Source organism: Diospyros lotus, chromosome 7, assembly GCF_014633365.1.
Source record: "Diospyros lotus cultivar Yz01 chromosome 7, ASM1463336v1, whole genome shotgun sequence".
In the NCBI taxonomy this organism is placed as follows: domain Eukaryota; kingdom Viridiplantae; phylum Streptophyta; class Magnoliopsida; order Ericales; family Ebenaceae; genus Diospyros; species Diospyros lotus.
Genome location: NC_068344.1, coordinates 26,511,805 through 26,538,285, shown reverse-complemented (window position 1 = coordinate 26,538,285; position 26,481 = coordinate 26,511,805). Strand labels below are relative to the sequence as shown.

At 36.0% G+C, this 26,481-nt stretch overlaps 3 protein-coding genes across 3 annotated transcripts; all 3 read left to right on the top strand.

Annotated features, from left to right (window-relative positions):
* The first annotated feature begins 209 nt into the window (after positions 1-209).
* LOC127805810 (NAD(P)H-quinone oxidoreductase subunit S, chloroplastic) lies at positions 210-1,230 on the top strand. The gene has a single exon (XM_052342595.1). It carries the CDS (start codon positions 279-281, stop codon positions 990-992), a length of 714 nt encoding a protein of 237 aa, XP_052198555.1. The 5' UTR covers positions 210-278; the 3' UTR covers positions 993-1,230.
* Positions 1,231-11,301: 10,071 nt separating this feature from the next.
* LOC127805640 (secreted RxLR effector protein 161-like) lies at positions 11,302-11,742 on the top strand. Its single transcript, XM_052342390.1, has one exon. It carries the CDS (start codon positions 11,302-11,304, stop codon positions 11,740-11,742), a length of 441 nt encoding a protein of 146 aa, XP_052198350.1.
* A 2,703-nt stretch (positions 11,743-14,445) lies between these two features.
* Positions 14,446-16,408, top strand: LOC127805948 (uncharacterized). Its single transcript, XM_052342804.1, has 4 exons — positions 14,446-14,635; positions 14,787-15,039; positions 15,138-15,196; positions 15,881-16,408. Exons 1-4 carry the CDS (start codon positions 14,617-14,619, stop codon positions 16,114-16,116), a joined length of 567 nt encoding a protein of 188 aa, XP_052198764.1. The 5' UTR covers positions 14,446-14,616; the 3' UTR covers positions 16,117-16,408.
* The last annotated feature ends 10,073 nt before the right edge of the window (positions 16,409-26,481 follow it).

Below are 26,481 nucleotides of genomic sequence, written 5' to 3'. Positions count from 1 at the left end.
AGTTTTTTTAAATATAAAAAATGTCTTTTTATCTCATACGTGGATAACGTAATTTACCCAAAATTTAAATACAAAAACTCGTGAAAAGATCGACCGAACGATGCTAGCTGGGTCCCACTTTGGTGGTACGATGAGTCGGTTCAACGATTACCATAATTTTATAGTTTATTTATTTTTATAACAACCCATTAAAAGGATGCTCCATCTGTGGCCAGAAATTGAAAACGTGAAGTTCAAAACTCCTCTCTCTCTCTCTCTCTCTCTCTCTCTCTCTGGCCATGGCTTCTACTTCTTCTTCTTCTTTCACTCTTCAAGCCCTACGAGCCCCTCTCCTTCACAAATCCCACTTTCTCGGCCAAACCCACGTCTCCCCAAATGGCAGTGTCGCCTCGCCTTCACCAATTCGCCGGAGCACTCTCAAAACAACCGCGAAATTCAACCTCTACGAGATCATGGGAGGCCGAGGTCTATGCAATGGCGAACAAGGCATCCAACAAGAGCTCCAAAAGACCGTCGTCGAAGAAACCCCATCAGCCGAATCTACGTCACCTTCTCCGCCGCCGCTGCCGTCGCCGTTAATCGCAGGAGAAGACGCATTCGAGAAGGAGTTGCTGGGCCTGACCGGCGGATTCCCCGGCGGCGAGAAGGGCCTCGAGAAATTCATCCAAGAAAACCCGCCGCCGGAGAAGAAGAGATCCTCGGAATCAGCGGCGGGATTCTTGATGGCCGGCGAGAAGCCGAGGCCGCCGCAGCTGCCGCTGCTGATGCCGGGGATGATCGCGATTGTGAAGAATCCGAACAACCCATACTACATGTACTGCGGGATTGTGCAGAGAATTACGGATGGGAAGGCCGGCGTGCTGTTTGAGGGAGGGAATTGGGATCGATTGATTAGCTTCAGGCTTGAGGAGCTGGAGCGGCGGGAGAAGGGGCCTCCAATGGTGAACCCTAGATCTGCTGTCCTGGAAGCAGCTTTGCCTGAAGAAAAGTGATCAGGAAGAATCGTTGTCGTCTAGTTTAGCGTTCTGGTTTTTGCCTTGTTTTAGAACTTTCTTCTCGCCGCCCATGTCGATGGTTTCCGCACAATGACTCCTTGTTTGTATATATATATGTGTGTGTTGTTGAAGGGATTTGAGGCTTTTGTATGTATGGCTGGCTGGCTGGCTGCTCTGTGCTAACTGTGAGGAAGGAAGGAAGGAAATGAAGGAATCGGTATAATGATTCAATTTATGTTTGTGTTTTGTTAGGTAGAAATTTCATTCAACAACAACAGGGAAGACAAGGGATAATAGGGAAGCCACCCAGGAAAGGAAAGGAAAGGAAAGGACATCTTCGAAGGACAAAAGGCTACCTACGTACGACAAGATAGGAAACAACAACAAATAACATCATCATACAATACAATACAATACAGGAAATTGATATTTTGCCCAACGCGAGTCCCACACCACCCCCCTGCACGTGTCGCCCCATCCCCCGCGTCACCCCACCCCATGCAATCCCCCCTCCCCTTGGGGCCCGAGCAACATGGGCAACATAATGTTGCCCATATGGCAATATATCAGTCCTCATATAATATATACATTTATAAATGAGGTGGTAAATAGTTTAGATTTGGATCATATATATATATATATATATGTTCCGAACTAAATATAGATGTAGATCCCATAATGAATGGACACGATCGATTTGTATCTGATGAATCTGGATCATCTTTAACAAATTTACACTTCACAGATCTAGACTATATCTATATTCATTTCCTCTCTTTTAAAATTATAATCATTTTTTTATAAAATAAATTATATTTTCGGAATAGCAAGGGAATTGTGTGTAGTTCCTTCCACTCCTATGGGGCCCATGATCTGTTTCTAAAATTATTCGCATAGTCAATTATTATGTTGGACAATTAGGGGCGGATGTAGGGAGAATTCTGAGATTGAGCTATATTAATATTCAATTAAGATTTTGTCTGAATTTTTATATTACTGCTATTTAATTGGGGCTGGCACGGGCCGAGTCCCCTACATCCGCCCATGTGGGCAACATAATAATTTTATTTTTTTTATAATAGAAACATCTCTACTAATATTTCTCTCTTTCTTTTTCCTCTCAAAAGATAAAAATATTTTTTAAAAACTGAAACTTAAAAATAGAAAAATATTTTGATACAAAATCTTCATAATCTTTAAAAAAAGAAAAAATCCAGGAAAAATAAGAATTGAAAAAAAAAAAAATGTGGTGGTCAGCAATGCGCGACTGCCACTGGGATTTCAATTTAAAATCCCAACCGTCATTGGAAAGAGTGTCACATACGCAATAAATAATAACTCGCATGTCTTGGTAAATTTTGAACGAAATCTGGGGGCATAAACACAAGTTTTTTAAATCTGTTAGGATAAAAGAATAATAAAACAAAAGTTTTGGAATGAAAGTGTCACCTACAAAAAGTTTCTAGAAATTGCTCTCGCCTCCCCTTCTTAACGGGAAATCACCTTTTGACCAGTGGCGGAGAGCTCGGGCTTTGGCCCAGCTGATTTTTTTATTTTTTATATATATTACAATAAATAATTATAATTTGACCAAGGCTAAAATTATAATTTGACCCAGACTTAAATTCTTTCTTGGTTCTGCCATTGCTTTTGACCAAAACCTCTCATTGTTGGAACCATCTGCTAATCTTATCTAAAATGAGTTAATCATCGTAGCCATTCTCATCATAAAAAAAAACTAGAAAGTTGTTAGAAAAGCTGCATCTTCGTCGTCTCCAACAAAATCTAGGTTGCTAAACCCGTTTTTCCAACGACTGTAAATCTCACTTTTCTCTTTTTCTTCCATTTTTCCTTACTCATTGCTTTCATTTTTTGAAGAAATCATGTTGTTTGTGAAGCACCAAACGGCGTCGTAAGGTATAGCAAATTGGAAGGCTCGTGCTGCAACCGTTGTTTGCCATTTGGCAACTGCTAGATGGCAGCACGTGGCAACCATCTGCTACCTCTTGATTGTGCCTGATTGTTCTTGTTGATTTCTCTCTCGCCTGATTGCCTTCTCTACCTGCTACTATTTCTGTTGGAATAATCAATTGTGCCTGCATGATGTGATCTCAGCCATCCATCTGTGCTTTATGAGGCTCGATCCCAACCATTCATCATTGCTTTTAATCTCGTGCCTCAAGATGTGAACTATCAGACGGAAAAACGAAAAAGATGAGAAGAAAAAAAGAAAAGAGAAAGAAAGATCTGGGGGTTTGGTTGAAGGCTCTCGTCTTCGAGTTAGGGTTCTCTATGTTTCTTTTTCTGTAAATGTTTTGTATAGTTTATGTTCTATGATTCGATAAAGTTGCCTTTAATTTGTATTAAGTGATTATAGGGCAAGTTTTTGAGAGGGTTGAATGTGGGTGTAATCTCTAATTCTATTCATAATTCAGTGAGCTCTTCTCACTAGAGCTCAACGTGGACGTAGCCCTAATTTGGGTGAACCACGGTAAAAATTTCGTGCTCCTTTTCAGTTTTCATTTTTTCATTTCAGTTTTGTGTATGAATGTTTTGTTTCCTGTTTTGTCCATCGAGAGTTTGAGATTGAAAGTTGTGAAAAACCCTAAGGTTTGTGTTATTTGTTCCCAATAGTGGTATCAGAGCCTTGTTAAGATCGGCTCTTAGGGTTTCTGTATGTTCAATCATTTTTTTTTAAATCTAAGGTTATCATTGGTCTAGGGGTTTCTTTGAGAGTCCGTGTCAGCGGGAGTTTGTTGTGTTGATTCTCATCAGTGTCTAAAGCCTTCTAAGTTACCTTCGTCCAAAGCAAAGAGGACTTCTACCCGATTTGAAATCGGTATATTTGATGGAAAAGGAAATTTGGGAAGTTGGAAAAAAAAGATGGGAGTATTACTCTCTCATCATAAAGTGCTTATAGCACTTGAGACAGATGATCGCAAATGGCCCACAGACCAGCTTGCGAGGACAGAGGAAATCAGAGAGGAAGCTTTCAATCTGATCTTCCTCCATTTGGGTGACAGTGTGATCCGCAAAGTAGATGATATGTCTACTTCCTTAGAACTCTGGAATAAATTAGATTATTTGTTTTTTTGTCATCATTGCACCTAATTTAGTTTACTTAAAAGGCATGTTGTTTAACTTTAAAATAAGTATATCTAAGACCATGGATAAGAACATAAACGAATTTACTAGGCTTGCATTATTATTCAGAGGAATTGATGTTCTACCCTTGTGCTTAGTTTTGATGATGAAAAACATATGTTATTAAATCCCTAAGTCATGAATCAAGGTGGTGGTTTTCAACAAAAATCAATTTCAAGTGCATTGTTAAAATGAAAACCAAAAAGATTTATGATTTTCTATTTTAGTTAGAGATTTGCAAAGTCAAGTTTTTAGTCTTAAAAGAATCTCCTAAAATGATTTTCAAATTAGCTTTGAAGTCGTTGGTCAACATAGAGCTAAAATTGTTCTAAGGCAAAAGACTAACTTGAACATAAATGTGTTTGATGAAAATTCAATCTTAAGTATGAAAAATCATTTATGTTAATCTCATTCTTCAGAATAAGCTTTCATATTTTGAAGCATGCATGAAAGGTTTTGGTTTGAAATTTAATCGTATGAAAAAATCCTTTAGTTCATGCATCATGTCTTGAAACTCGTTTTGATAACACTTCAATATTTTTCTATGTCTGGAAGACTAGCACCTTATAAGGAGACATATATGAAAATATTTCCTTTTTAGAAAACTAACTCCCGGTAATTCAATAGCTAACATTCATTAGTGATAAAATGATTTTTAACGAATTTTTCAAGAAATAGAAAGTGTATATCTTGGAAGTGGTAAAATCGTAAAATCCTAAGTTCCTACTAAAATCCAAATTCTACTTTTTTATTCTTATGGATTTTGATTTTTTAGATATTTTTATTGAATCCAAATGGGGGGTACTTTCTTATTTACATTTATGTATTAAAGTAAATGGAAGGTAAAATATAAATTAAACAAAATGAGGACATTTACTTAAACTAAAGAAATGTAAATATGTTGTAATGTTTTCAAAATTCATTCTGTTGAAAATCTTCTTCATCTGTCGACTGTGTGCTTCAATCTGTCGACTATGCATAAGGATAGTCGACTATGCTATTTCATCTGTCGACTATTTTTGTTCTGTAAATTTAAAATTTTTTTCACATTTTTGCAATAGTCGACTATGCATATGTATCTGTCGACTATGGGATTTTTGTGTTATAAGATAGTCGACTATGCTTTTCTGTCTGTCGACTATGGCTAGTTTTATTTGATAAAATAGTCGACTAACCTATTTGATCTGTCGACTATGTGTTTCACAGAAACTTACAACGGCTAGTTTTTCAATCTCCAACGGCTAGTTTCTCATTCTCCAACGGTCACAAACGGCTTCATTTCTCTTCAATCTTGTGGGAAGCTTATATATATATATCAAGGAGATCAAGAGAAGGCTAATGGACGGGAATGAATTAATTTGAGCTTACTGTTACTCGTTTGTATTTACAGTGATTGTGCTTCAATTTTTTTCTCTCTTCAAGGCTTTGATTTTAACTTGTATTAATTCATTCAAGCCTTGTTTTTATTGTGAGAGAACTTGTAACTAAGAGTGCCCACTCTTAGCATCTCGTTTACATTTGTATCACTCTTACTTTCCTAACTTTGTGCTAGAAGACTTGCTCGTTAAAGCAAGTGGCTGTTATTCCTAGCTAGGTGCTAGAGGGCTTGCTTATATAAGCAAGAGGTTGTAATTCCTAGTCTTGGACAAGAGGACCTACTTGGTTTAAGTAGGGGGTTTTAGTGGATGGTTTGAAAAATCCTTAGTGAGGAGCTAAGGTAATGGATTAGGCTTGGTTAAGCCGAACCACTATAAATCCTTGTGTTTTCTTATGCTTGTGTTCTTTGATATATTTATCTTTCCAAGCATTTCATTTTTCCTCCTCGATTCTCATATTTATCTTTGTTCATTTTTCATTTTTATGGTTTACTCTTTAAAACTCTAAATCCTCAATCTGTATCAAAAAGTTTTTATATTTATGTTCTATCATTTAAGTTTTTAAAATAACCAATTCACCCTTCCTCTTGGTGTGTGCCATAGAACCTACCTGTTCTAACAGAACTGATCAAGCATTAGGTGACTCGAGTGAAGCTATGATTCTGTTAAGTTCATTGCCTGGTGATTATGATGTTATTAAACATGCATTGAGATATACTGGCATTGTACTAGTCTAGACTTTGTTATTTCAGGCATTAAGGCTAGAGGACTGTAACTAGGAACATCTAAGAAATCTAGAAATAATCTTTTTGTAAAAGGTAAGAATGAGAAAAAACATTCTACTAGTAAACATATCTCTCAAATTACATGACAACAAAACTAGAACCTTAATTGATGTAAGATATGTTCCTGACTTAAAAAGAAATCTGATATCTCTTGGCACATTAGATGAGCTAGGGTTTTCTTATAAAGCAAAAAATGGATCCATGCATGTGTTTAAAGGAGATGAACTAATCCTAACTAGTGCTAAGAAAAATGGATTGTATGTTTTGGATGGCTGTTTTTTTTCCTTCTAATAACATTAATTTTGCATGCATAGTCAAAACTAATAAGACAGAATTATGGCACCTGAGACTTGGCCATATGAGCTTGAAAGATCTTAAGGCACTGTCTAACCAAGTTTACCTTGGATTAGTGCCTGTTGGGTCTCTCGATTTTTTTGAGCCATGTGTTCTAGGCAAGCAACACAGGCTGAGTTTCCATAAACAAACTCACTTGGAGAAGGTATGCCTAGAATATATACATGCAGACTTATGAGGGCCTTCTCAAGTCCCTACCCACGGTAGTAATAGGTATTTTCTTTCTATTGTGGATGATTTCACTAGGAAGGTTTGGGTTTTCCTTTTAAAATCTAAAGACCAGACTCTAGAGAAGTTTAAAACCTAGAAGAACATAATTGAAAATCAAATAGATAGAAAAATTAAGGTCTTAAGAACAGACAATGGTCTAGAATTTTATAACAAAGAGTTTGATAAATTTTGCAATACCCAGAGAATACTTAGACATAGGACTATGAGGTATACACTCCAACAAAATAGGGTAGTTGAGAGAATAAACCGAACCCTCCTTGAAAAGGTTAGATGCCTCTTATTCACCTCTAATATGCCAAAGTCTTTTTAGGGAGAGGCTTTGTCCACAACAGCCCACTTAATAAATAGAAGTCCCTCAACTACCCTAAACCTAAAATGCCCCGAAGAGAAATGGACTGATAGGAAGTTAAATCTTAATTACCTTAGAGTGTTGGTTGTGAAGCATATGCTCACAAGTCAGAAGGTAAATTAGAACCTAGGTCCACCAAGTGTGTGTTTGTTAGTTACCAAGAAGAGACCAAAGGCTTTAGACTATGGGAAAGACAATCTAGTGGGATTAAAATCATTATCAGTAGAGATGTCATATTTAATGAAGCCAATTTCCCTTGTAAAATTGTAAACTCAGGAGAAACCAACATTCATAGAAGTCCAAATGATTTTATTATCCTAGAAGGGTGTAATACCCGAGAAATTCTAAAGGACTCAAACGTAATTTATCTTGGAGCAAAAAAATTGAATTTAAGGATAAATGAAGGGTATAACGGTAATTTATTACTGTATAGATGACTGAATCGACTGTCGGGAATGCCCTGGAGTCGTGATGCCAAAGGAAAATGATGTGGCATTAACGAGCACCCTGGGATAGGATTTATGGTGCCGAAAGAAATCGGATCGGGAATAATTTTCGGTACAGCTAAAATACAACTGCCAATTAGGCTGTAATACCGAATTATTATAGATAACTTTCGGGAAGTCAACGGAAGCTTGAGAGGGCTTCGGTTTTTCATAAGGAACAACCCTTCAGTGATTTCAAGAAGAAACGAAGAGGTTTAGGGCCAAAACGAAGATTCGGGCCTAAGTGTAGTTTTATGAAATTGCTAGAGGGAGGCCGAAACGAGGATTTTTCGGAATCTTCAAGGGTAAAATGAATGTTTTAGGACAAGAGGGCCTTATAGGAAATTATCAAAAGTTGAGGGCCTTGGTGAAATGGGCCAAAGGGAGAAAGCCAAAGTTTGAGGGGCCAAAGTATAATTTTAAGAAAACCTCCAAACAACAATGGCCGACCAACCCATCAAATCACTGAAATCGGCCATAGGGATGGCATAAGGGTTGCTCAAGGAGCATCTTTTGTAAAGGGCTTGGCCAACAACAGCCAATGGGATGGCCAGAAAAGCGACCGAAAATTGGCTGAATTTTCGCACACCTGCAACTCGAGATTTTGGTCGGGTGAGGCTCGTTCCAGGCAGATCTAAGGGAGTTAGATGCTCTAAGGCTCATGGGTTGGCCGATCTCGAGCATTTGAAGCATCGAAAATGCCTATAAATAGGGGTTTCATGAAGGCCGAAAATAGAGAGAAATAGAGCTTCAAATCGAAAGCTTTAACGAACGAATTGGGCCTCCAAATTAAGGGGATTTTGTTGCCCATGAGAAGAGGAATATTTTTTAAGAAAATGAGCCATTTTGGTCGAGGTTTGATGGCCATTCGAGAGCTCGCCGGAAAATTAGGCGGACGGCCAAGTCGAGGCTTTGGCCGCTCGGTTGAGGCACTTCTGATGCTTGTTTCGAGCATCAAGACATGCCATTTGGATCAACTGGACGAGGGGAATCAGAAGGTGGTGTCAGCGCAGAACGCGACACGGCCGTCACCGGAGAAGACGACCGGCGCGTGCCGGTCACGCGTTGCACCTCACGCGCGCCCAGTCGCCCTAGCACGTGTGGGCACGTGGGGCTCGAGAAAATTCTGAAAAAAATATGAAAAAATCAGGAAAATTATTTTATGGAGGTTTGTGCAAAAAGATTGGAATTTGGGATTCCTGATGTATCGATTTTTGCACCAAAGAACCTCATTTTATGTGAAAACGCAACATCCGGGTAAGTCCAGTATTTTTCCCTTGAAGTTCATAGCCTATAATGAATTATTGTGAAATTAGATCTGAGAAAATAGTCCCAAGGTATTTATTGGGATTTTTGAAAAAGAAAAATGAGAGAAAATGAAAGAAGAATGAAATAAATAGAATATTGAGGATATTTAGTAATTAAATATCATTTTGGATTATTAAGGTGATCGAGATGATGTGATTGGTGCAACTTTTGAGAGTTGTCACGAGATTTGAGCTTGAGCACTCATATCGAGGCAATGCATGCTTTTCGAGATATCTTGATCTTTTGGGAAAATGTGAGTTTTCCTATCATAACTATGGTTTCATGAGTGGTTTTCTCACAATAACTTATATTCATGACATGTTTGCTATATATGCATGTTGTTATGAATGCAATATCCATTTTGTCATATTGCACGGAAAGTCGTAATAATTGCACGAAACGATATTATTGTCACATTGTTATTTGTGCATGGGAATAGGATGTCGCCCCCAGAATGTAGCCGTAATTCCCCTAGGGCAATGATGGAATAACGTTAGGCTTATCCTGCAGAGATTCGGGATTTACCCAGGATTCCGTGTCGAGCTGGTAGGCTTGAGAAGTTACATTAGGGGTAAATGTTGTTCATGTTATCGCATCATGTATTCATATATATGTTTTGGACCCTCACAAGAACTTTCATCTTCTAATGGGTTATGCCCCTAGAATATTCAACGTTCCAGTTTAGACTTGCAGCCTAAGCAAATAACAGGTTGAGATATGACGGCACGTGATGACGAGATCGATGGATTCAACGAGCTGACTCAAATATGTTTTAGCTTATGCTTTATTGATGATTAGTCTTGTTAGAATATTATGGAATCTCCATGTATTTATGTATTTCAATATTACGGATATGATGTTAACTATGGTACGGATTCTTATGTTATAAATAAAGTGAATTGATTATATACCATATCAGGTTTCGATTATCTCTTTCGCATTTTTAATGATTTGTTGGGGGTTTTGTTTGGAATTCGGTACTCAGGGTTAAGTTATGTACCGAGAAAGAAAGAAAAAATAAATTATGTATATTTTGGGCCCTAACATAGTGACACGCTCTATAAGAGAAAAGTGGAGTGTTACAAAGGGTCTCAAATCGAGGTGGAGCAAGCTGCAGATAATAACAATCTTCTAGCTGCTCCAACAGAATCCAACCTAGAGGGTGTTCCAGTCCCAAATGAAAATCAAACATCTGATCATGATGATGATCAAGAGGAACAAGAAGATGAACCTGAGATTGAGGTGGAGCATCATAGCTCACCCCAAGATCTTAGTGACTACCATCTAGCCCGCGATTGGAGCATGAGGGTTTCTAGGCCCCTTGCAAGGTATGCCTATTCAGACTTAGTGTATTATGCCCTTATGGTAGGTCTGGAATTAAGAAGCAGTGAGCCTTCCACGTATGAAGAGGCTGTCAACTCCAAGGAAAGTGTAAAGTGACAGCAGGCCATGGATGAGGAAATATCCTCTCTTAAAATTAATGGCACCTGGGAGTTGGTGTCTAGACCTCAGAAACAAAAAACCGATTCAATGTAAATGGTTGTATAAATTAAAAGAAGGTATATCTCCTATTGACCCAATTAGGTATAAACCAAGATTAGTGGCAAAGGGGTTTACTCAGAAGGAGGGCATAGATTACACTAAAATTTTCTCCCCTGTAGTTAAATTTAAAACCATTCGTATGATGCTATCAATTGTTGTTCAATTTGACCTTGAATTAGAACAATTAGATGTCAAAATAGCATTTTTGCATGGAGATTTAGAGGAGAAAATCTATATGGCTCAACCTGCTGGATATATTGACTCAGATAAGTCTGAACATGCGTGTTTACTGAAAAAATCCCTGTATGGCTTAAAACAATCCTCAAGACAATGGTATAAAAAGTTTGATAATTTTGTCTTAGGGATTGGATTTGTTAGGAGTCAATATGATAACTGTTTCTATTTTATTCTCTCCAATATCCCTGTTTATCTATTGTTATATGTGGATGACATTCTGTAATTAGCAAGTCTAAGTCTAAGATAAATGAATTGAAACATATGCTCAACACAAGTTTTGACATGAAAGACTTAGTGTCAGCTAAGAAAATTTTAGGAATGACAATAGAAAGGGATAGAGGAAATTTTAGTTTAAAGGTTCATCAAAATGACTATTTAATGAAAACTGTAAAAAGGTTTGGCATGCACAACTGCAAGCCGGTGAGTGTTCCATTAGCTGGACATTTTGTCTTAACTAAATCTCAATGCCCAACGTCCAACTTAGAAATTATTAAAATGGAAAATGTTCCGTATGCTAATGCAATTGGAACTATTATGTATGCCATGATTAGTACAAAACCTGATCTAGCCTATGCTATCTCATCCCTTAGCAGATTCATGTCAAATTCAGTTAAATCTCGTTGGGATGCTCTGAAATATCTATTAAGATATATAAATGGCTTTGTAAATGTTGGACTTAGCTACAAGAAAAGATTTTCTACTCTTGATCTTATTGGGTATGTAGACTTTGACTTTGCAGGTGAAAGAGATACTCGAAAGTCTACCACTGCTCTGTTTTTCACCTTGGGTGGAAATTGGATCAGCTGGAAATCACAACTGCAGCCCCTGGTTGCGCTGTATTCCACTGAGGCTGAGTATGTAGCAGTAACTAATGTTGTTAAAGAAGCAGTCTGGCTCCAAGGTCCACATGAGCAAGGTGGTGGTGTATTCAAATAGTCAAAGTGCGATTCATTTGACCAAGAATCCAGTCTACCATGAACGCACAAAGCACGTGGATGTTAGGTATCATTATGTTAGAGATTTGGTAGCTAATGACACTATTTCTATACTAAAAGTGCCTACAGAAAATAACCCAGCAGACGTGGGTACAAAGTTGCTAACTGCAACAAAGTTCAAGCATTGCTTAAACTTGTTGCATGTGGGTACTAGTTGATCAGCTCAGCCAGAGCTATGAAGGTGAGGATTGTAGCATGTTGAACTTGAGAGATTTTTTTTGGGATTCACCTACGATTTGCTACTTTAAGGTGGAGATTGTTGTTTGTGAAGCACCAAATGGCATCGTGAGGTGTAGCAAATTGGAAGGCTCGTGCTGCAACCGTTTGGCAGCTGCTGGATGGCAGCACGTGGCAACCATCCGCTGCCTTTTGATTGCGCTTGATTGTCCTTGTTGATTTCTCTCTCGCCCGATTGCCTTCTCTGCCTGCTGCCATTTTTGTTGGAATAATCAATCGTGCTTGCACGATGCGATCTCAGCCATCCATCTGTGCTTTATAAGGCTTGATCCCAGCCATTCATCATTACTTTTAATCTCGCGCCTCGAGATGTGAACTATCAGACGAAAAAACGAAAAATGTGAGAAGAATAAAAGAAAAGAGAAAGAAAGATCTGGGGGTTTGGTTGAAGGCTCTCGTCTTCGGGCTAGGGTTCTCTGGTTTGCTCTCTGTTTCTCTTTCTATAAATGTTTTGTATAGTTTATGTTCTATGGTTCAATAGGGTTGCCTTTAATTTGTATTAAGTGATTATAGGGCAAGTTTTTGTTTCTTGAACCATCATTTGTACAGAGTGATTGAGAGGGTTGAATGTGGGTGTAATCTCTGATTCTATTCATAGTTCAGTGAGCTTTTCTTACCAGAGTTCAATGTGGACGTAGCCTTAATTTGGGTGAACCACGGTAAAAATTTCCTGCCCCCTTTCAGTTTTCATTTTTTCATTTCAGTTCTATGTATGAATGTTTTGCTTCCTGTTTTGTCCATTGAGAGTCTGAGATTGAAAGTTGTGAAAAAACCCTAAGGTTTGTGTTATCTGTTCCCAACAAATCCATTAGCTTTTGTAGCCCATTTTTGATAACCTTTACATGCAACCATCACCTCACCATTGCCTAATTTTTGCCATTTTTTACTTGATTTCTTTGGATTTTTCAAGGTTTCTTCATCATTTTAGATCATTTGCTATTGAATCTAAGAGATTTCTTATTGAATTTTGCATATTGTTGAATTGCCCCATGGGTTTAAAGATGATCTTTTATTTTCTTTAATTTTTTTAAAATTTCTAACTTTGATATCTTACTTTGTAATGAAACATTAGCATAAAAGGTACTGACATGTTTTTTTTTTCATGTCAACTATAGGCTTTGTAAAAAGATTTGGCTTGATTGACAGTTGTTTGCTCGAAATTTTGATTCAAAATGGCTTATACAAATTATTGCTCGTGTCTCAAACAATTTTATTTGAATTTTATTCAAGTCCAAACTAGGTTATCTAATTAATTCGTTGTATACTTCAACTAACTTCAAACTCAAATAACTTTTAATTCACTTGTCGATTTTCGACAAACTTGAGTCCAACGGTCGTTGTAACCTCGTTTATGATATCTAGTATTGGGTTCAACCCAATTTGACTCATTTTGGTTTAATTTTGCACTCAAAGTCGGGTATTAACTTAGTTAAATTGGTTTATTTTATAATTTTTAACTAATTTCACTTAAGCCCAATTTTTCATCAATTCATGTTTGGCTTTCTTGGATTCCTCCTAGGCCCAAAAATTTCTTAAACAATCACCAAATCACTTTTTGAGTCTAATTTCAATTAGGGTGCATTTGATAGGGGTGAAAAATAAGAGTGAAATTCATTTTTTACCTAAATTTTAGGAAATTCTTTCAAACAATTTTTTTTTTTTTTTTATAGAATTCGAATTCCATTTTAGTTCAAAAAGTGGAGATTTCCCTTGAAATCAAGGAATTGAAATTTTTAGGGGGTGGGGTGAGAATTGAAATTCTATCTCACTTTTCACCCTCTAATCAAATGCACCCTTAATTCAAAATTAATTTTTCTAAATATCTAAAAATTTTAAATTTTACAACTAATATCCTTTAAAAAAATTTCTTTCTCGAAATTTTCTTAACCTTAACTCCTCAAAATTCCTTCGAAAATAATATGGGATATTGCACGAACAGTCATTGTCGGGTCTAAGTGTATGTGAGAGTGAGAGAGAATCAAGTTTTCTTATCTTTTATTGGTGATGCAAGTTCTCTTATCTTTTATTGGTGATGCATAGTAATGAGGTTCATCCCCTTCGTGGACGAGTGATGGCAATGACAAATTTAGTGACAACAAATGAAAGAGAGGTTGTCACGTCTATAAAAAGTTTTGAATAAATGAATTTTTTTTGACTTTGTAGATGTGAGAGGGAAAGAATGAGAAAGAAATGACTGCAAGATGGGGACAAATAAGGAGAATGGTAAATGATCTAGATTTAGATTAGTCAGAAGTTAGATAAGACCAATGTAAATCAAAAGAATTTAATCTAAACCTTAGTTAAATAGACTGGATTTTACGGCCCGGTGAGTCCGAATCTGGACGAGGCTTAATTACGAATCATATTACTCTTACCAAATTAAATGGAAGATTGGCTTTGCCGTGAGGAGAGTGACAATTGACACCCATGCGTGGTGGTTGCAATTCCAACTTTGCCTTTTCAAGTCTGGCATGCCGCTTATATCACACGTTCCATTCCGATTCCAATATCCTCATGCCTTGGCTCAATCGTCAAGTTAATCCAATCCCACCTCACACTTCTCACCACCAAAACTTCAATGGCGGAATCCACATCAGGTGCCCACATTTTCTCATTCCTCTTTTCCATTAGTGCGATCTCCCATTCCCTTTTCACTTTTTTTTTTCCTGATTTCATCAACGAATCAGATATCATCCCCCGGTGGAATTGCAAATTTTCTAGGACTAATGCTGTTCGTTGTTATGCCAGGTCAAGATGCAAAGGCGCCTAATCTGCTTGAAAGAACGAAGGAAGAGATTGAAGCGACACTCCACGCAAAGAAATTGCATCACCATCGCAAGGAAAGTCGCGTAGACATCGACGAGAATACCCCAATCGAGGACGTGAAAGGTCCCAATGTGTTTGAGAGGGTGCAGGAAGAGATTGAGGCAATTGTTCAAACTATTCATCCGAAGAAAGAAGCAAAGAATCATGGCCCTCCTTTGAGCGAATCTGAGAAAAGGTTTGGGGAATAAATTGAGCAGATTATTAAGTTGTTAGGGTTTAGCGAATTTGGTTGCTTACGTCTTGTTCTTGTCCTTTTGACAAATTTCATTGCAGGCAGCATGGAACTCTAAAGGCAGAGTCAAAGCCAGAGAACCCAGATTCCGTTTCTCAAGGTATTGTAGATTTTGATTACCTTTTCTTTGCAATGTTCATGGAGTCTCTGAAATTTGGAGTTGTGATGGATTGCCAATGTTGTTGTTTTTTTTTTTTTTTTTTCCTTTTCTTCCATATTCAACAGCTTATCTTTTAATACTATTTGATCAAATCATATGCACTATGATTCTGAGTAAATATAGTGTTTTTCATTTGTTCTTTCTCGTTTATTTTAAGAATAATATTAAATTCTGAACAGTAAATAATTCACTTTGAGCAGCAGAAGTTTTTAATTCTTTTTCTGCGTTTTAATTCATATTGCCATCATTTTGCATATAATTTGATTTTTTTCTAGTTCATTGACTCAAGATTCAAGATTTTTCTACACTGTTTGTGTTGTATGAATACCCAGCATTTTACCTGCTCAGAAATTATATGTACGTGTAGTTTATATGTTAAATAAGCAAGAAACACAGAATGATGGAACAATTTAAGGTGAAGATAGTGCTTAAAATGACGAGCCATATGAAAATGCTTTGAAAATGAGTTAAAGTGATGCTAATTCTCTTCTAATCAGCTGCATACAACTCCATGGAAAATGACGAGCAAAAGAAATAAAAGAAGTTCAAAGCATGAGCTAACTCTAGAAAATGCTGAATTGGTTCACATTTATTAATCTATATTGTGGTGTTTCACTCTTGCAGAAAGGGATGCAAAGTCACGCAATCTAATAGAAAGAGCTAAGGAAGAACTTGATGCGATGATGCACAAGAAGAAGCCGCCTCACCGCCATCACAAAGAAACTCATGGAATGAGTAATGACATTGATGAGCACACTGCAATAAGTGAAATTAAAGGCCCAAATGCGTTTGAAAGAGCAAAAGAAGAAATTGAGGCCCTTGTTGAAACCATTCATAGAAAGAAGGAATCCCGCAAATGATGTTTCTTCATCAAGCCAGGAAGTTGGAATCCTATGCTCTCCCTGGTGGCACAAGGAAGTAGATTGATGCAAGTAAGCTTTCTGAGTTTGAATTACCTTAACCTCCTACTTTTGAAAATTGTTGATTGTGTGAAATCGTGCATAGAAAACATGTACAAAAGAAGTTCTATTAGAAGAATGTGATAAAAGAATCTCATGGGCCAAACGGTGAGTGTTTTAATTTATGAAATGGATGAGGCACAAATAGTCACTTTATTCTTCATAAATATTTTATGAGAATTTTTTTGGCGCTCCTTATGTTTTAACATGTAAATTCATTGTTCCTTTATCCAATTAGGATTTTTTTTTTTTTTTCTATAAGTGAGAGATTCATAAAATACAAACCAAAGCTGAAACGACTATAAGTTAAGGCCAAAGCATACCCTGGATCGACCAAAAACTAGGGGCAAGAACATAACAACGATCACCCACTGGGCCAAAAGAAGAGAGAAAAGCTAAAGATAAGAAAAACGTAAGAAAAGCAAAATAAAAGACAATATGTACAAAAAATAAACAAAAGCCTGGAAGTGATTGAAAGTAACAATCCATCTCGAAAAAACAAACCTGTTGTACTAATCACGAGCAGGAAAACTGTAAACGAAGCAAGCCCCAATAAAAGAGGCAGCATCGAACACAAGGCACCTAAGGGACTGGCGTTGAATAGAATCACAAAAGCCAACCACCAACAACAAACAAGCAGCAACTCAATGAGAATGGAGAACTTGGTCCCTTGGAAAATGCTAAATATAACAAAGAGCATAACTCTGAATAAACGGTCTGAGTTGAAAAGTCGTCAAACGGGCTCACACAACACACTAAATCTGATAAGACAATTAAGAGACAAATCTCTTCCGATCACAAAAAACACCATTATTGCACTCTCTCTAAATAAAATACACCATAGCATAAAGCATCAATCTATTCACCACCTGTCACGGGCGCTTGCCACTCCATCTGCAGCAGCCCAAAGCACACCACAACATGAAGCACCATTCTAATCGGAGACCCTTGCCACTCCAATTAGAATTTGTTGGTAAACATTTTGAATGCTTGAATTTTCTTATTAAATTTGGTTGCGAAAGCCAAACAAGGCCTTCTCACTCTCTTATGTTTGATGTAGAAGGGAAAAAGACAAAAAGAAACATAAAAGTCTGTCCCATCTTGTCAGGATTGTACAAAGTACAAAAATTTAAAAAGCAAAAACAACACAAAAATTTAGTAGTGGTTTGGCTTTAATGCCTACGTCCACTATCTCACAACTCTGGGGAATCCATTAAATCTGTATAAATTGGGTTTTGCACGGATAAAACTGAAAAAAACCCCCATAGACTGGTAACTCGCACTCTTTTAAGGACTTTGCTTATCTGATTGTGGCATTCATTTTTTGTATAATTGTACTAGGGGTGGCCATAAGGCCCATAACAACCTCAATGAGATTAGAGGTCTTTTACCTCTTTCATATCTCCACTCAATATAGGATTAGGTCTCGGTGAATCAATAAATGAATTTTTTACATTTGGCTGAACCCATATATGGGTTTGATAAACCTAAATCATCTAAGTTTAAATTCTCTTAGACCGCCTAGATTTCAGTTAGTTGAACTCAAAAAATGATGTAAAAAATGGACAAGAAGATGATAAAAGAGAGAGCAATGGCACTCCCCTTTTCCTCTCCTGAAGCATCTCTAGATTTTTTTCATTGAAGAAGAAGAGAGGGAGCGCCAAGGTGGACGGAGTAGGAAAGGGAATGGAACTGAGTAGGAATGAAAAACAAGATATTTTCTCTCATTGGAAGAGTAGGAAATATAGTGAAAGAACATAACAAATATCCATTAATATCCTTGTAATGGAATGATAGAATGCTATGAAGTGGATAGCATTTTAAACACATTTAAGAAACTGATAAAATTAATGTTGTCATAATATATTACTTTGTTTTTTAACCACTCAGCCCCAATTTGGGGGAGATAAAAAGTTGAGGGTTGGAGGAGGTTTCATGTCATTTTCATTACTATTGTTTGGTTTCTCTCAAACAAAGAGACAACTGAAATGGCCCGCCTCTTGGAGTCTCCCTATATATAAAGAGGATCCGTGAGAGAGTTATTATTAAAATGATATCGAATAATAACATAACTACACTCTTATTAAAATCGCAATCTTTTTATCATAGCATATCACATAATCGTCTTTACAAAATCATTCATCAATTGGGCCCACATGGGCTTACATAACATACGACAATCTCAAAAATATAAATATTAATCTAACATAGGCATAGCGACACCCAGGATCTAGTTTCATGAGAGCTCTGCACTTGCTATCATGACACGACGGCCTAGACCCAAACCCTGCTGAACGTACCTGGAATGATGGAAAGCAAAAGTGAGTCGTGAGACTTAGCAAGCTCTAGAAAGAAAGGCTGAGGGTAAAGATTGGACTCTTCCCATGACACCCTATGCAATTCATGCCAATGCAACCACGCCATGTCATGAGTCATAAGTGCCTTACTTCTAAATGCATAACATAAAATTAACTGCACATAAGGAACCAAGGACCTACATAAGTCACACATTGACACCCAGGTCCCGCATATAAACCTGTTGCAGCCTAACATAGGCTACCATTTCATTATCCATAAAGACCCGCCTTTTCCTGACCATGATCGACTTTTCCTGACATTCAACGTTTGGCTTTTCCTGATACTCGTTACATGCTCTTCTTGATACCTATCATACTCTCATGTGTTCTTCCTGTCATCCATCACATTGTTATATACTTTCATGATCTTAGTCTTTCCTCGGGCCAACCCCGAGCTAATATCTAAGTCAAGCCAAAGCTCTCTTGGGTCAATCCCGAGCTAATATCTAAGTCGAGCTGAAACTCACCAAGTCGGTACTCCCGACACCTGGCATGGTACTCCCACCCAGAATAACAGTAACATTATAACCATGCAATGCAACACATAAGAAATGCAATGGCCTTTGTAGCATAAATGTGATGACAAGACTCCCATAAACCAAGCATCAAGCCCTGCTACGCCCACATAAGAATACACACATGCGGCATGCTCTAAATACACATGTTCACCTAGGGTACCCAAATTGGCTCTTAGACCAACCAGGTCGTGCAAATGTTCACACATCCCGTCACACACAAAGCATGTTTCCACGTGAATGCAATTCAGCCCCTGTAGCACACACATCATGATATGCACAAACCAAGGCATGAATCTGGAGTACTAGCTCTTCTGGCCGTCTAGCGCTTATCGTAACAACCGATGACTGGCTCTCATACATCCAGCCATCAACTGCCACGACCCACGGTCGACAGTCAGTGACTTTGTACCCCATACCCTTAGACACACTTACTGACACTGTTAACTTTATATCTTCTAAACTTTAACATTAGGCATCATTTCTCCATAACTTTTCATATACATAATCCCATGAACATCATAATACCGTTCTCATTCTCATCTCTTATAAACATGAAAATGAACCACTTACTTTTCCAATTAAACTCTTTAACATAATCCCATAAATCATACCAACTCTTCTAAGAACTTAACCCATCGGGTTCAGCATCATTCCCAAGGGAAGCAGAGCGATACGAAGCTCCGTGACGGATAGAATGAACGACACCAAAATATCGTTTACTTAACCTATTTAATCACCAATAGACTCATTATTAACAAACGAGTTATGAAATGATTGCCATGCGGATTAACGTTATTAATGCGTGAAACCGAGTCAAGGTGAGGGAGGGAATAAAATATGAAAAACTATGAAGACTTTCACGGGAAATAAATAACGCGAGGAGAGAGTTAGGAGCTTGCTTGAAAACGATTGATTCTTGACTTTTATGCACTCCCACTGCGAAATAATACAATTAAAGTAGATAATGAGTTCTCGAGCCCCACTTAATTAATTTCGACCATACAAAATAATTAATACATCTTTATCTACTTACCTGATTAATATATCTTGAATTTTCTCTCAAATTTTTCCACTTCGAAATTTCTCTCCCCATTTACTCGAATGTACAGCCTTTATATTTCTTTCGCAACCAGGTAATTCACGTTCCCAATAAGTTATGATTTAAGCCATTAAGTCTAATTTATTTCGTCACAGCGTCCCAATTATTTGGCTAATTCTTGGCCATACTTTGTCTGATCAAATTTGCATTGAGAATGGAGAAAAAATAAGCTGGAAAAGAGAAAGGAGAAAGGGCAGCGCATGCCACACATCCCCCACACACACACAACATATTACATTATTATATATATATATATTTTTATGTAATATAATACATTAACTTTAGATTACACATTACCTCACATATAATTACGTGTGTCTCCTTCCAAATTATTTTCATTCCTTTATTTAATTATTTTATATTATATATAAACATATTAATTAATATAATATTTTATTTACCTTAATCACTTAATAATCAAAGTTCTAAGAATTTTACAAATTTTCGGTCATTTTCCCATTTAAAAATATAATAAATTTAATATTCTCATTTAAATTTTTTTAACTCATAAATATTTCATAAATCATTAGTCACTCTAAAATATTAAAATTAATAATTATTATTTATCTTCAAAATTTTGAATGCTACGAGAACCTCTTTCATCTATTTTTATTTTATGCATTTCTACTTCATTCCCATGCTAAGTGCACATCCTAAGTTGGGAAGGGAAAGGACAAGGCGGAAAGGCCTGTGCGGCTAAGTTGAACTTATCAACAAATGAAATTTAGATTTTAACTTTTGTACCCCTTGTAAATCACAGACAATTTGGGTTTTTTTGTCCTAATATCAAGCTTGTAAATAAAATAAAGGGTAAAATGTCAAATACTGTACAATATCAAGCTTGTCCCAATACCATACGTTGGCTCAGATGCCAAATTGGATGTTTTATTTATTTATTTTTGTTAAGCAGCCATTGAATATATTAAAAAAAGGCTATATAAGTCATTATATTTTTTGGCACATACTACGTGAACTATTATGATTAATGTTTTAATCTTATCGACAATATTTTAATTTTATTAATAATGTCAATTTTATTTCCAATCAAACCCTAATTTGAATATTGGATCAAAATTAAATTTAAAATGTGTTGGACAAGAGAGTGTTTGTGACCGTGATTTATGGTTCTTGCTTGTAAGACCTTTGCCGCCATATTGGGTTCTTTAGTATGGATTTGGGGTTCAATTTGAACATTTGTGACTCTTAAGGTTTTGCCAATCTAGATTTGGGGTTTGATTTGGTCGATTGTGATTGTTCTTTAAATCTCGATTGTGAAGGTAGTGGATTTGCTCACAATTGAGATTAAAATGAATTAGAATATCATTGATGGTATTAAAAATATATCTATTACAATGATTAATGTGATTTCAGAATTAAAAGTACAGCGATCATTTTATAATTTATTTACCCATTTTTAAAAATACATTAGCCAATTTAGTTCCCAATTATTTATCATTTTGCACTGAAATAAAAAATTGAAAACATTTTTATAAAGTAATGGAGCTCTATTTAATGAATTTTAGTGTGCATTAAGTCTCTCTTTGTTGGGTGTAAAATGTTTTCAAGATAAATATTTTTCTCATTTTCTAATTTTTTTATTTGGTTAATAAAAAAAGAAAAAAAAATATTTTACACCAAATTGAAAATGACTTATCAAATTAAAATTTGTAAGTAATTTTATTATTTACACCAAAGTTTGATAATTTTGTTTTCTTTCAGTCAAACACCTTTATATATATATATATACATGTATATGCTTATATCAATATATAAATTCATCTGTAAATATACAGGCACATACATCCACACACACATTCATACATACAAATATACGTATAAACATACATACAAATAACACGCACTACACTAGTTAATTAATAGAATTTGTTTGTTAATATTATTATGGAAAATTCTATTCGCAGCCACCGATTTTGCTATTCGCAACCATCATTTTTAATATATCTAAAATACTCTTATTTAAAAATTTATTTTTACCCTCCTTATTGCAACCACTTTCTATTTTAATAAATTGACTGTCATCCGCATGTAGTTGATTGTCCATTCACGATGGGACAAAGACAGAAAAAAAAATAAAAAATACACAATCAGACACACATATATATATATACAATGACAAACACACGCATATATATACATATATATATATATACACATGCACACCATACTTGTCGGCGACGACTGCCTCCATCCCCCATGTGTGCGTGCATATATATGTATGTGTGTGTCTATGTATATATATATATATGTGTGTGTGTATTTTTATCATTTTTTTTTTGTCTTCTTCCCATCGTGAATGGGCAGTCGAGCAGGGCGACTGATGGACAATTTATTTTTGCCCCATCATGAATTCTACACATATATGTATGTATGTGTGCATATATATATATGTATCTATCGTGATGGTGGCACTGCTGATGTAATGACCCATAATTAAGATTTAAATTAATTATTTATTATCAAGATAATTTAATTTAAAAAGAAATATTAATTAATGATAATAATAATAGTCAACCATAGTTGCTGTGGGGATTCTGTGTATGTAATATAAATATAAGTTATGAGGAGTAATAATATGTTAAGAATAATAGCAGTGCGTGAAGTGCTGTAACTTAATGAAGGAAACTCAAGTTAACAATTAAAATAAGTGAATGGGTATACTATTATCTAGGTGCTTAGTAGATCAAGTGGCGCATGCGCATTGGGGCTGGGATTTGGATGCAGGACCAAGCATATGAAGAAGGGCTGACTGCTGCTGACTTCGCTGGAAATTATTTTCAGCCAATTAATGGTGAAACGGTGCCGTTTTTCTTGAGGTGGTGGCCTCCCAGCAGCTGCTCCAATGGCTGCCACGTGACTCCCTCCCCTCCACTCCTTTTTGCACAAATTTAAAGCCCAAATCGGGCGTTTTTAATGCAGCGAACAATGAGCGATTTACAGAAAATCCAGTGAGCTCGCGATCGTGAATTTGAGAAATTTGGGCTTCCAATCAAGATTAAATCAGGTTTAATCAGTGATTTAATTAGTCAGGTATGTAGCCTAGCTAGTAATTAATATTTTGTACGGTCAGAATTTCGTTTTGAGTCTAATTTTATTAATTTTGGCAAATAATTGGGATATTACAGTTTGTATAATTTTTACTGTTTTTGGACCCAACGAGCCTAAGGATATCTCTGATAAGGCAAGTTCTTCTTACCTATCTCGTCATTTCTTTCGTTGGCGATTTATTGGACCTCCCTTCGTTTGTGTCGGCTATTAATTAATTATGAAGTTTTGAAACGGTTAGTGTAAGATTTAATTTATTAAATGGATCTCGTGGGTTTTATTCGTTGGTTGCCTACGGGAGTTTGTGCCACCCCCTGCCTGTTGGGAATGATGCCGTACTCACCCGGGGCTAGGTTGTTAGCGGTTCGGGTATTATAATTGGATTTTTGGTTATTTTCTGGCTGGAGCGGTTGTGCAGTGGGGGCTAGGATCGGCGGTTTGGTGACGGAGTGACTGTCGTACGGTCTACCTTAGGCTGCCGACGGGTCTCTCCTACCCACTGACTGTTGACCGGTGCCAGGCACTGCTGACTAGCTTAGCTGTTATGTGATTATAGCATGCCTGCTTATATTTTATTCTTGTTGCATGGCTTGATGTGCACATAGATACGGGCTGCATGTTGGGATTAACATGATTTGGTTATGCTTGGTCACGGGCATTTTAGCTTGATTATGATGCATCCAGCATGGGCATATGCATCGCGTGTAGCTTACTATATGGGCGGAGCATGGCCTGATGCCTGGATGTATGGGCGCCTGGTATCACGTTGATACTCACTACGCCATTACATTTTATGTGCATTGCATGGCTACTGGTAGTATTTAGTTTTCGGACGGGAGTACCGTTCCGAGGGAGCCTTTGGCTCGGCTGTCGGGAGTACCGGCAGGGATACGGGTGACGGGAGTACCAACCCGAGACAGTGCACACAGGCTTATGGAGATATATGTTGCCTTCCAAGGCAGTGGCATGTTGGTATGGGACTTGGGTGCCAGGTGTCTTATGTGGGCCCCAAGGACCGGTATGTGCTTTTACTTCGCGGCACTATTGTTTGGTGGCGTCACATGGCTTGTGTGTACATGTGGGTTTGTATTTGGGGTGATCTCTTCTTCGATTCATGTTATAGCCTTCTTCCCTGTATATTCATCTATTGGCACAAGTGTCTGTATATTTTTATATATACTCCTTGACCGTTGTCCCAGCGGGATACCTGCGGACATGCATGTATATCATTTTGCTTTCGCTGTGGCATTTCTTTTATGTATGCATGTCAGGGCATTTTGTCTTGTATTTGTTTATCTTCCCTTACGTAAGCACTTTCGTTTGGATAGACCGGGTGGTTGGGATATCCGGGCGGGGGTGCTTACAGCTGTGATGTCGCATTTAATTTTGCAAAGGCGATCACACTCATAGCCAATCAATTTGAGTTGTTGGAATTTGAAGATGTGTTCAGGGATGACTATGTGTAGATGATTGTGGCCATGTATATTTTTAAAAAAAATTAGTTATAAACAATTATTAATTTTGCTCCAAAAATGTAAAAGAGAAAATATTATTATTAGTATTATTATTATTATTATTATATTAGCTTATAAATCTCACTCCTTGTGGATGTGGACGTGGATGATGTCTGCGTCAATCTTTTACCCCTTTTTTGGGCCTTATCCCAACTTGTGTTGCCGTCTTACAATTTTGTATTTTTATTTTCTTTTTCTTTCAGGCTGGATCACTGTTGGGTCAGGCGGATCTTTAAAATTGAATTTCAAGTTGAAATTTTGAAATTTGTTTTTTTTATTTATTAATACTTATCCCTAATCAATGTAACTTAGAAAAAAAATTCAGAAATGCTGTGTTTTTGATATTTTTTTTTAATGTTGTGAAACGGCTTAAAAATATTTTTAAAATTATGAAAATGATTCAAAAGTAAGGTTACGTTTTCTTTACTTTCCAATTTTCAGTTTCGAGTTTTGAATTCATTTTTAATTTTTTGTTTTGATAGTCTATTTTTAGAAAATTGAAGACACATTATTTTTATCATTTTGAAAAACTATTTCTCAAAATAAAAAATTAAAAAACATGTTCTCTTTGAAATTTTAAAAATAATTTTTTAATGATATTTTATTTAATAAATTTGATTATTCAGTAAATTAGAAATATTTAATGTTAATATATTATTAAAAATATATATTTTTAAAGTTAATGAATTTTGTAATATTTTTTCATTACAATAATAAAATATGAATAAATAAATAAATATATTTTGAGTTTAGAGTTTATTTTGTATGGAAACACTCAAAATAATATTTTTTTATAATTTTATTTATTTTCAAAAATATATTTTTAAAAACAACAAAGAGAACTCATTTTCATTATTTTAGAAAATTAAAAACTAAAAATGATTTAAAAACAGTAAAAAGAACGCAACCTACGGTTGCGTTCTCTTTGTTGTTTTCAAGTCATTTTTAGTTTTCAGTTTTCTAAAATAAAGAAAACTCGTTCTCTTTACTGTTTTTAAAAATGTATTTTTGAAAACAAAAAAAAAAAATACAAAAAAAACTCAAAACAACAAAAAGTTGTTTTGAGTGTTTTCATCCAAAACAAACTCAAAACTCAAAACACATTTATTTATTTATATTTTATTATTATAATAGGAAAAAATATTATAAAATTCATTAACTTTAAAATGTATATATTTTTTAATAATATATTAACATTGAATATTTTTAATTTACTGAATAATTAAATTTATTGAATAAAATATTATTAAAAAATTATTTTCAAAAGTTTAAAGAGAACGTGTTTTCTAATTTTCTATTTTGAAAAATAATTTTTTTAAATGACAAAAAGAACGCGTTTTCAATTTTCTAAATATAGACTATCAAAACAGAAAATAGAAAATGAATTCAAAACTCAAAATTGAAAATTGAAAAGTAAAGAGAACGCAACCTAAATTTTTGATATTTTTTAACATTTTAAGATAAAAAGCATTTAAAAAATACAAAGAAGTATAGGGGTGGGTATATTTCGTCTTTGACAATTGTGGATTTGATTCTCCACAGAAGTATTATTTTTATGGGAGCCTGCTATGTTTTTCACTGGCGGGCAATATAGCAGGCCCCATGTGCATGGGGCCCTTGCCCTCCTCACTGGCAAGCATATGCTATATTACTTGTTAGTGGACAATATAACATGATTGTATTTTTATGAATATATCTCAATCTTATGATATAAT

What these genes read in the sequence shown, in the direction of transcription:
- LOC127805948 (XM_052342804.1), top strand. An exon ending in TTGAGCGAATCTGAGAAAAG is followed by an intron (nt 15,040 to 15,137) that starts GTTTGGGGAATA and finishes ATTTCATTGCAG; the next exon opens with GCAGCATGGAACTCTAAAGG. An exon ending in CCCAGATTCCGTTTCTCAAG is followed by an intron (nt 15,197 to 15,880) that starts GTATTGTAGATT and finishes TCACTCTTGCAG; the next exon opens with AAAGGGATGCAAAGTCACGC.
- LOC127805640 (XM_052342390.1), top strand. Translation starts at nt 11,302, where the DNA reads ATGGAAAATGTTCCGTATGCTAATGCAATTGGAACTATTATGTATGCC.
- LOC127805810 (XM_052342595.1), top strand. Translation starts at nt 279, where the DNA reads ATGGCTTCTACTTCTTCTTCTTCTTTCACTCTTCAAGCCCTACGAGCC.